Here is an 11,876-nt window from a genome sequence, read left to right on the forward strand (position 1 = left end):
TTAATACGGTTGCGCGCTTCGTGGGCGATAACACGAGTCCATTTGATGCAGCACTTAAAAATTGACGATCCTCCAAAAGTTGTCAGCTATACTGCCCTAATAAGTAGGCCACACTTTATTCTAAATGGGCTTGTTTAATTGAATTTGTTTCATGGGCTTAATAGCTTCTGTTAAGAAAGCCCAATCTTGAACATGAAATGTCCAAAACTTGCCGGTAAAGGATGAGGGGGCACTTTTTGATATAGACTAAATGTACTAGGGATATATCTATAAATATGGTAAAAAAAAGTCCATCTTTCTTTCCTTAAATAAAAAAACAATTTTAAAAGAAATTTTTTTTCTTGTAATTTGACATTTTTTCTTATTAATATTGATTTTACAAAATCTAGATAAATTTCAAGTAATACACACACATAACATATAGTTTTCAAAAGTTTAGAGAAATTGAAAATGTATTCATTTTTCATATATTAAATTATATAATATACCCTCTCCGTCCCATTTTGCATGGTTTGACAAAACACATATATTAAAAATTTAGTCAACAAAAGTTATTTTGACTTTTTTCACTCTTGACTCATTGAAGATATTAATAAAAGTCTCTCATTTAATGAAAAATTATAAGATATTATCTTGGAAAAAATAATTATTCACATGTCTAAATTTAGAAATCTTACAAACATTTTGGAACATAAAAAAAAAAAACAAACAAACAAAATGGAACGAAGGAAGTATTAGAGAAGTAGATGAAAGAAAAATGAGAGAAGATAACAATTGGAGCATATTATTAAAATTTTGATACTTTCATTTAAGGAATTTTTTGTATCTCTTAATAACTATGCAATGACAACACAACCTATTAATATCTATAGCTTTAATGTATGAATCCTGTCTGTATAAAGAAGCAAGAAGATAAAAACTGGATAGAGAACATCCTAGGAAATAGATAGGACAATGCTTATTCCTATCAATACAGTCATGCTGTCCATGTTACTTCTGAGATTTTTCAAAGGACCTAACATGAATCCATTTGGTTGCAGACCATTTCTGACCCTCAATAACTGGGCAGCTCCCATGTAAGCTGTTTCCATCAATAGTTGCATTAAGATGCAGATTGAAGAACAACAATGCATCCCCTTTATGGGGTTTCACTGCAACCACATATATTGTATACCTTTATAAGATTTGATTATTAATACTAAATGTGACTTGCAAAAGAAAAATTAATGTTAAGTGATTTGATTAATTATGGATCCAAAACTAATTCATGAATCGACCAAGTGCAAAGATTGTGACTGCAACTATTCGACTCAATTGACATACCTGCATAGCCAGTTCTAGCACAATCAGACAAGCTGTCATCCTTTATCTGAGGATTTTTCTCCTGTACGAAGAAGACATGCAATTGATAGTTGGTTTGACATAGGTTGTTTTGGACAACAACTTTTTAAATAGCTTCTTGTCAAAACACTAAATATTATTTTTATAGGCCTCATTTGGTTGGGGGTAACTTTGCTCGGGAAACTTGAAATTCTCAAGAAGTGAGAAATATCATCTTATTTGATTCTCAAAAATATAGAAATTTTTTGGAACTTGAAACTCTTACTTCCTTGACCGTATGGGAAGTAAGTTACCCCTCAACCCAAGAAAGTGCACTTCCTCAGTTCTCGAAATCAGAAAACTCTATTTTGCACTTGCTTCATAGGTATTTTCAGTGATTACTCAATTAATATACTCAAGTTCATGGTAGGGTGTAATCAATATCTCATATATAAAATTTTATTAACACAATTTTACTTCTGGGAAAGTCAATACATCAACCAAACATAAGCACACTGTACTTCCTATGAAGTAGCTTCCTTAGAACTTTATGTCATGGAAATTGAACTTCCCAGGAAGTAGGTGAACTTGAACTAAACTGAACCACAATATTCACTAATATAGTGTTTGAACTAACTATCAGAGATTAAAATAATATTTTATAAAATGTTAACGTAACTTTTAACTTTTAGTGTTATATGAAAAACTACTCAAATAGCTAAATAGTACTAAATAATTGATAGCTACCAAAATAACTAATTTTGGTGAACAGACCCATAGAATAGAGATAACAAATCACCAAAGAAAATTAAAAAAAAAAAAGGGAAATTTATTATTTAGTTCCTCAGGTTTTACATAATTAACCAACTAATTCCAAGTTTTGCGCAAATATCTAACTAGTCCATCAGGTTTAACTCCGTCTAATTAAAAAGTTCTTTCGTAAAAAAAGTTGATATTTTTCCGTTAATTAAAGACTAAAAGTCTAAAGCACCCCTCCCTCGCTTACATTTCATTATAAGCCGTAATAAAATGTCTAAAAATTGATTTGACCAGCATCTCAGCCGCATAAAAACAGGCCAGTTCAAGTTTTAAGATAACAAAACCTTAAGAAGAATAGGTGAATAATCAAAGGGTTATCCATCTCTAACAATCCTTTTGTCAAAGAACTGTTCTAACCCAAACACAATAAGCAACTGAAAAAAAAAAAAAAAATCAAAATTGAAAAAAAAAAAATCAAAGAATCAAACAATAAGTTGTTGGAAATTCGTAAGGCTCAATAGAATTCTAATTGGCAAGGCAACAACACAACACATACAATGCTAATCATAACAGAAGGAACTGGTATCGATCTTAACAACTTGGTCATCTTCAAGTGTCTCCTCTGTCTTTGCAATACCATTGTCAAGCGAGGCAAGAACAGATGCTGAAACAACAGTGTCCTTCTATTTGGGGCAAACAGCAAGTGAATGAGGAAGAGAATGAGGAGGATGATGATAATCAAGGTTACTATATGGAAAATCACAGGAATGGAAATACAATTATGAATACAAGGAGCATTCATAAGCTTTACCGTAATGGAATTGGGGGAAGTACTCCCAGTAATGTGAGCGGAAGTGGTTCTGGTGGGAGTGCTGGCAGTGGTTTTAGAATTAGAATAACTACCGGAGTGAGTATAGCTCAACCAGGACCCAAGTTTTATGCCAAAGTTGATTAGAAGTACACTGGAAACTCTAATTTGAGTTCTAACTCGAATTCTAAGCCTAATTTTGGAGTTGGGACTGGGTCTGGATCCGGGTTGGGGAGTAGTAGGGTTTTGAGGGGTTCAGATGAAATTGGGAAGAAGAGGGAGAGAGAACCGATGGAGGAGATGGTGGCGGCAGTCAAGGTGTTAGGAGATGGTTTTGTGAGAATGGAGCAGATGAAGATGGAAATGGCAAGGGAGATAGAGACCATGAGAATGGAGATGGAGATGAAACGCAGGGAGATGATTCTGGAGTCGCAACAGCGTATTGTAGAGGCTTTTGCAAAGGCTTTCTCGGAGAAGAAGAAGAAGCCCAAGAGAAAAAATCTGGTCCAGTCAGCTAGGGAGGGGGTATTTTAGTCTTTTAGTCTTCAATTAACGGAAAAAAATCAACTTTTCGGATGGAATGACCTTTTAATTAGACGGAGTTAAACCTGAGGGACTAGTTAGATATTTGCGCAAAACTTGGGATTAGTTGATTAATTATGTAAAACCTGAGGGACTAAATAATAAATTTTCCAAAAAAAACAATACAGTCTATAAATTGTACCTTTGGATTGGGGAACACAGTTTCTCCACCCCTCTCAACGCCAGACAAATACATAAGTACAGTTGCAATTCGTTGGCCAATCCTCTCTGGATAAGCCTTATCAGGAAGAAAATCAAATGGGGTTCATACTTCTGGCCATGCTCATAGTGCAGTATTTGCAAGGACTCTCCATTCTCTAATTAATAAGTGAAATATGAAACAAAATTCTTTGCTTGAGTTAATAAGTTCCTCAAACAGTGAAAAGGAAGTGAAGAATACCTTCTGGGAAGAAAGTCCATTTAGCAATCCTAGCTTCAATGTTAGCAACAATTTCATCCTTCAAAGTCAAAATAAAAGAGGAAAAAAAAAAAAATGAAGAGCATCTAACTACCATAGAGTACTTCAGAATATAACAAGTTAATGCTTTTATGTAGTCACATTCATCATCCATGTTTAAAAAAAAATGATGTCCAAGAATATCAACAATTTATAAAGTTCTCAGAGAGAAGGAAAGGCTAGCCAGTTACATGAAGCCAGCAAAGTGCGCTTTTCAGGAATCGAACTTCGCAAAGAGAAGACAAAAGAATAGATGGTACGATAAAGAGAACCAATTTTCACATACCTGAGCTTTGAAGAGAAACATGCCATAGCTTGTTCTCTCTTCACTCTCTACACTTTTCCCAGATTCATCATCAGCAACCATCGATTTCTGGAGCTTACCTCTAGCCTACTCACCCAAAATCAACACAAACGAAGGAAAAAAAGTACATAAATAGTTAAATTACAAACAATTACCTCCAAATTCAGTCACAAACTGAGCATAATCAAATCAAAAATGCCAAAAATAAAAACCCCAAACTCATTTACAAAACAAAAATTAGTTAAATGCTAACCAGATTAATGAGATGATCACACTCATCATCCGACAAAAATCCCTTGTAAATGAAAGCCCTGTCAAGTTTTCAAAATTCATAATATATAACAACTAATAAGTTATACTACAAATCACTACGTACATAAAAATACACAGAGACACATACCTGGGACGCCAAGAGAGTTGAGTGACTCGAGAGGGATCAAAAGCATCAGAAAATGCACCTCTTTGCAATTTTAAAACCGATCCATTTCTGCAAAAAACAAAAAATCGAAATATTATAGACACATATATAAAGAAACAAAATTTAATTAGCCTAATACATAGAAATACCCTAAATTTTATCATTTAGTATAATTGCATCCTAAATTGATTTCCAGGCATGCTGAACTTATTTCTAAAGAAGACTAAGGTTAGGATTTTAATTTGAATAATATAAAAGTGGAGTTCATAACTGAACTTGGTTAACCTAATCTTAATAATGAGTTTGAGGAAAACAAAGAGATTTATTTTTTATATGTTTGTGATTAGTTATGGGATATATTTCTATTGTTTTAATCAAAATTATAGCCTTAATTTTCTTAATTAGGATGTAATTATAACTAATACGATATGTTTCGAGTAATGAAAGTGCAAAGATGGATTTAGAATATAATTGAAAATAGATTTGTAAGTTTCAAATTTTACTTATAGATGCTTAAGAAATAGGGAGAGTTACATTTTGTTTTCAGCCAGGCATTGGGGGATTTGAATGGACAAACAAGGAAAAATTAGAACGAGACAAAGAGAAAACGCGAGAAAATTACGAGACTCCATGGAGGACTTGCTTCTATTTTTGCAGTTGAGGGAATTAAACTGTTTGACAAGGAAGAAAAAGAAGGAAAAGTGGATCAAAAAAAGAAAATGAATTGAATGTTCCTGAGCTGGTCTGTATATTTAAATGTGTATGGAGGATTGAATTAAGACAGATTTATTTGTAAACTACAGTGTATTTCCAGGTTGCTTAGTCTAAATGTCAAAATGATAAGAGAAGAAAAGGCAATGTAATGTGTATTGTCTAAAAGATTGACATGAGAGGAATATATTAGAATTTAATTTAGAATCACTAATTTGGGATATGGTTTTGACTTTACATGGAAATTAAATTAATTAGGGAGTAGGTGAGTTTTTTCCTATTTTCATAATTACTGATATTTTAATTAACAAAATTATCTTTAAAGTTAAAAATTTTCAAATAATTATTAATATTTTTAGATATTAAATATATACTTTTCGTTTTACATCCACTATGATATATTGATATATATAAAATTGTTGGATAATAAAATCAGAGCAATTTAAACTTTTCAATATGAAAATTATAACGTTTTGTTTAGTATCAATGAATTTAAAAAGAGGAATTTTATTTACAAATTAATTATAGAATGAGTTTTTCACGTTAACACAAAATTTAAAATTTATTTACTTTTATTTCCTAAGGTACCCTTTGGATAATAATCTTAGAAGAATAAAAGGACGGATAGTTTTGTTATAAAATTTCGGGTTATTTAAGTTTGTGAAATTCATTTGAATTTTATCTTTTTTTAGTAGAATTTTTGATTTAATTATATTCAAATTTATAGAATTTAAATTTTCATTTTCTTTTCATACCTAACACAAATATATAATTTATAAATGAATTCCACTGAATTTTCTAAAATTCACTTTATTCCAAAAAAGGAGTAAAAGAAAAAAAATTTAAGAGATTGTTCGAAAAACAAATAAAAATAAATAAATAATATAGTAGATATTAGAAATGCTAGAGTTTATATCTTGAAAAAAAATAAGTTGATACCTAAATTATAGTCAAATAAATATATAAGAACCTTTGTTTTTCAAAAACTGTAAGATCCCTAGTTTATGATTCAATTAATATTTTGGTCATTTCATCTCAAATACAGGGTTAAAGTGTTAACAGAATTATAAGTTAAAATTCTCATAATTAGTTTAACTATAATTAGGGACTAATTTTTTAATTAGTTAATTTGACATTGAAAATAGGCTATTTTGGACTTAACCACCAAGTGTTTACAGAAGGACCAAAGTGTTAAAAAATTATGATTAACTGATGGACCTTAAAGTTATTTTTTGAAAACAAAGATCCTCATGAATTAATTTAGCTATAATTCACATACCAATTTTAATTTTTCCCTCATCTCTTTTATGTATTTTATGTAAAGATCTTTAACTTTTACATTAATCTATTGAATACTTTAATTTATAAAATTATATCCTTTTTAATATTTCAATTTATAAATTTATTCTATTGAATACTCAAACTTATCAAATTAGATCGATTAAACACTTATGTTTTAAAAATTATATTAACAACACATCAATTGAACATTTTGCACAAAAAGACCAACTCAAAAAACTTTTATTGCTAGTATGAAGAGTGTACAATGTTATGAAAATTAGTAACTTTAAGGTTAAAATAAGTCCCTACAAAATTTGGGAAGCCACAACATCTCTGCATAAAATACAGAGATGAATTTATACATTTAATCTATGAAAAATTATATAATATTATCAAAATTTATAAATTTAAATACGTGATTTACAAAGTTTAGAGTATACCATAGGATTAAAGTTCCCCCAACATCTCTTTATCTAGATTATTTAATCATATATTTATCATAAGTATTATTAAATTTTGTTTCTCACAAATATTTAAAAAATTCCTAACACGCAATTGAGTATATAACAAACACATATCATAAATGAACTAACATTTTTTTCATGTATGAAATGCAAACTTGGGATCAATCATCAAAAGACATGAATGATTCAGCTGGGTGCTTACTTACGAATTTAGAACAAGCAACAATGATTGAGATTAGTGAAAGTCTTCTATTACTCCCTCTATCTCAAAATATAAATCGTTTAAGGTTTCTACATAGAAATTAAGAAAGCAATTAATTTGCCTAAATTATAATAAAATAAAAAATAATTTGACCAAATTACCTTTTATCTCACATCATTACTCCTATCTCAATTCTTTTTCCAATAATAAACCACTATAATTACATGATTAATTAAAAGAGAGTCTCTCTCTTCTCCAAAAAAAAAAAAAAAAACTAAAAGATATAAATTTTATTCCGCCAAAATTTTAGATTTGATTCCCTCAAAAATTTCAACAGTAAAACACTAAGAGTCCTAGAAATTCATAAGACAGGAAACAAAATGGCTACAACACAAAATTTGAAATGAATCTTCAATCTCCGTTGAAACTTTCGTGATTTTCTTCTCGAATGAATCTTCAAACTCCATTAATGCCAATAAGAAGTTGGATATGGTTCATATATTTGTTGATGCATATGTTTATTCTCAAAAGATGCACTTACTTTATATTTGATTCACTCGTTACTTATAAAATATAATAGTAACCTTAAATTCATAATATAAATTGGATTCTAAAAAATTATTATAAAACCATCCTAGTTAATTCCTTCTAATTAATTTCCACTTCAACAAGGTTGAGAAGGTGATGTGGATTCAAAATATTTTTCCCATCAATACACAATCATAATGTTGATCATAAAGCTATGGTGTACAAGCAATTACCAAATGTAGCCATGTCTAGCAATTTGATTTTCTTGATCTCTACATTACAAAACAAACAAGCACTAGATCAATATCTAACAACCCATGACCTTATTTAGGTTTCTCTCCAACAATTCCATCATTTCCTGCAAGTGCTCGATATTTATCCTTTCTTGTAAAGCTAGTGCATTCGTAAGATAAACTTGCGGCGATCATTCTTTGTATGTAGTTAGCAACTTCATGGCTTGATTTCCCCGCTTTACATGTCAATTCATATGGCAATTTATTCAAAAACGTTACTTCATATGTAGGACTAGGGTTCATGAAGAAATAAAAAGGGTCCATTCCTTTCCACCCTCTAGCTGTTGTTCCATAAAACATACTCATCTTGTTAGCCATGGCGACTGGAACAAGTTCATCGGTTAACTCTGCGAATAATGCTGAAAACCTTAGCAAAAATGGTTCTCTACACGTTGTCCCTTCTGGGCAAATCACTAAGTCACCTTCTTCTAAAAGTTTCTTTATCATGTTAGCGTCAGTGACACGGTCTCGAGTTAATCGAACAGTCTTGATAGGAGAAATGACCTCTGAGAGCCGCGAAAGAGAGTATGTCACAGCTGGGATTGGGCGGCCTAATGCGGTGGAGAGGAAAATGGGGTCAAGTAGTGTTCTGTGTGAACATATAAACAGAACTCCAGTTTGACCTGTGGATTTTTTGGCTGGTGGTGGTGGGATCCCTCTGATGTAGACGCGAACTCCGAGAGCCCAAAAGGCATAGTAGACTAATGGCATCGGAAGTAGAGCTCCAGCAGCTATTCGGAGGCAGGCAAGAAGAAAGCCTACCGGAATCCAAAGAATGGTGATGAGTGCAATAAAGGGTGTTGGTTTTTGGACAAGGCGACCGTCATGGAAGACTATAGGTTTTGATAATTTTTGACGGCTTACTGGTTCTACTTGTGATTTGGATTGAACAATGTAACCTTCCTGTATTGAGAAGGAAAAAGAAATTATAACACAAATAAGCAGAGAGATTATAATTAAAAAGGCTAAAGTTGCGAACCTTGCACAATTTCATGAAAGGATAATCAGTTTTCCGATCACCGAGCCCAATATCTGGCATCGGACAATCATTGAATGCCTTTTCTAAAGCATCAGCCTTGTTTTTCCCTACAAGAATTCCAGGACTTCTCACTAAACCAGTAGCTCTTCCTTTATAAATATCAATTTCAGTCCCAATAACCATATCCACATCAATAAAATCCTTCAAGAATGCTTCCACCATAATTCTAGGGTTCGCAGTGAGTACACACCTCTTTCCACAAGAAGATAACACCCGCCAAGTCTCCGGATGCAAGTCACTCGAGTAAAATTTTGGTAAAACAGCTCGTGCCACCGACTCTATATCAGTCACTCTCATGCCTACAAATGTTACAAATATAAGAACCCTAATACCGGTTGATTCAGAAATGAAGTAATAGAGAATTCCAGCTATCGGAGACGATAAGAGCAAAACAAGAAGTCTTAGAACTCCACCAGCTTCAAATGCCACAAGTGCAAAGTAAGGAAATGAACTACGTCCACAGAGTAGGGTTCCGTCCATGTCGGTTACTACGGTGTCGTTTTCTCGACCGATGGAGGTGCATTTTTCGATTGATGGAAAGGTAGTACGAGGAGTAGAAGAAACTTCATTGGGGTTTTCCATTCCTTAAGTTCTTAATTGTTATAGTGAATTTAGGATACTTGTTTCGTCGTTATATATAGGGAATTGGAAAGTGAAGTTGCTAAACAAGGACAAATTAAAACTTAATTATGATTATATAAAAATTGTTAAAAAAGGACAAATTAAAACTTAATTTTGATTATATCAATGCATGTTAAAGTTGAAATTGATAGGTCTTTGGAATCACCGCTGGGCTTTTGTGTCAAATACATAACAATTACTTAGTTAATAAAGAGAGCTCCAATCACCATCACCAATGTATAAAAATACTCTATTATTGTATCATACTATTATAATAATTAATACTCCCTTTTTCTTGTAGCCTTTGTCATTGTTGGATTTATCATACAGATTAATAAAATTTAGTTAATATGATTAAACTATAATTTTTATTTATTTTTCCTAATATATCATTATATTAGCTAGCCCTCCATTAAAATTAAATATTTCATATTAAATTTTCATTGAAATCAATCAAACTATACTTTTTATCATCAAGACAATCGGGTTAATGTATAAGTAGAAGATTAAATGTTAATATTTTAATTTTATTTATATCAAGATTTAATTAATGGTAATGCAGTAGTTTGAATAATATATTCATTGAGTAACATAGATATTCAATAAAGATAAAATGATAAATTTCAAATATAATTCACTTTAAAATAAGAAATAAGACAACACTTTGAGATGGACGAAAAAAAGATAAACCCATGCATCAAAATATGCTATTTTATATCCTATAATACCTATGTAGTAATTTTTTTACTGAATCGCTGTAACATCCCTTCCCGGTCCACCCGTAAACCCGAATAAACCGAGTCGAGACGCTACAAACTGGATGACTGTATGTCCTATCATGCTGACATCATACTGTATATAGAAAATACTAGCATGCTGATGCTGATGACATTAATAATGTATATACTATTTACAAGACATGATACTGTTTACAAAATGGATTGGGCCCAACTGTGTGCCCTGTACATGCCATAAAAAGGATAACAAAATGAGTATTTACCTTGAAGACCGAGTCTTCAACAGATGAACGGCAGCAGTTGTAAACGGACCCTCTACGGACCAGTCTCAAAACCTGCGAGTTAAACAGGTAACTCGCTGAGCAAATAAAGCTCAGTGGATATCTCAACAAGGAAAGAAACAATAAAGCACATACATGTATATAAGAACCATGTAGGCACATAAGGCATATATATCATGATATCTTTCATTTATCTGTATGAGATATGCAATGTTATGTCCAGATATCTGTATGGCTCCATAAGGTTATAGCGAAACCGAGGTGATAAGAAAAACTGTATAAACTGGATGAATACTGTATACTTGGCTGCTATGGCCCATATAATCATATCCACTCAACGGCCTGTAGCCGGAGTAACAAACTATATGAGGCGCAGATCTGCTATCCTATGTCGCGACATGGCCTTATCGACATGGTTTCTACCTAACCTCAATGGAGCATAATGTTGGTATGTCAAGAATATAACACAACATCATAGTAATAGTTCATCACTTCATAAATTATAATGTTCATATGATTTCACATCATTTGCATGCTTGCATGTTGTTTTAATACATGTTCTCATGATATATTTTGATGCTAAAATGATCGGAGGCATATATGGTAAGCAAAGGAATACAATTGCATTGAAATTGAAGTCCAAAAGTGCATGAAAATCAAAGTCGCGAGCGCGCCTTGTGAAGTCGCGAGCGCGTACAGTGCCATATGAGAGACAGTGTATTATCGGGTGAAAGTCGCGAGCGCGCACATGGAGGTCGCGATCGCGTAATGTGCAAGTGGAGAGTCAGTGAGTTTCATGCCAACTACGCGAGCGCGCAAGGCAAGTCGCGAGCGCTTCCAGGCCAAGGGCCAACTTCGCGAGCGCATCTTTCAAGGTCGCGAGCGCGTAATGCATCAATTGAGAGTTAGAGAGTTTGAAGCACAAGTCGCGAGCGCGCAGTGCAAAGTCGCGAGCGCGCGACGTGCTTCCAGCCTACGCAGTGCAAGGTCGCGACGCGATTCCAGCCTGCGCAGTCTGCACTCTTTTGGTCATATCTCTCAATATACAACTCCAATTTGGGTGATTCAAAA

The 11,876-nt window shown here is 32.6% G+C and overlaps 1 protein-coding gene and 2 pseudogenes across 2 annotated transcripts; 1 reads left to right on the top strand and 2 right to left on the bottom strand.

Moving 5' to 3' along the window:
- Window positions 1–772: 772 nt before the first annotated feature.
- LOC149492508 (putative prolyl 4-hydroxylase 7) lies at window positions 773–5,457 on the bottom strand (annotated as a pseudogene). The gene is made up of 8 exons (XR_016318983.1): window positions 5,183–5,457; window positions 4,631–4,717; window positions 4,484–4,541; window positions 4,213–4,317; window positions 3,870–3,927; window positions 3,612–3,786; window positions 1,324–1,384; window positions 773–1,151 (listed from the first exon to the last, which is right to left on the bottom strand). The product of XR_016318983.1 is annotated as a putative prolyl 4-hydroxylase 7 (transcript).
- LOC149492509 (uncharacterized) lies at window positions 2,741–3,436 on the top strand (annotated as a pseudogene).
- Window positions 5,458–8,157: 2,700 nt separating the features above from the next.
- On the bottom strand, window positions 8,158–9,748 carry LOC149492510 (glycerol-3-phosphate acyltransferase RAM2-like). The gene is made up of 2 exons (XM_089716744.1): window positions 9,107–9,748; window positions 8,158–9,030 (listed from the first exon to the last, which is right to left on the bottom strand). Exons 1-2 carry the CDS (start codon window positions 9,746–9,748, stop codon window positions 8,158–8,160), a joined length of 1,515 nt encoding a protein of 504 aa, XP_089572870.1.
- Window positions 9,749–11,876: the final 2,128 nt, after the last annotated feature.

This window comes from Jatropha curcas, chromosome 11, assembly GCF_041381405.1.
Source record: "Jatropha curcas cultivar XTBG-Jc1 chromosome 11, XTBG_Jcur_1.0, whole genome shotgun sequence".
Classification (NCBI taxonomy): domain Eukaryota; kingdom Viridiplantae; phylum Streptophyta; class Magnoliopsida; order Malpighiales; family Euphorbiaceae; genus Jatropha; species Jatropha curcas.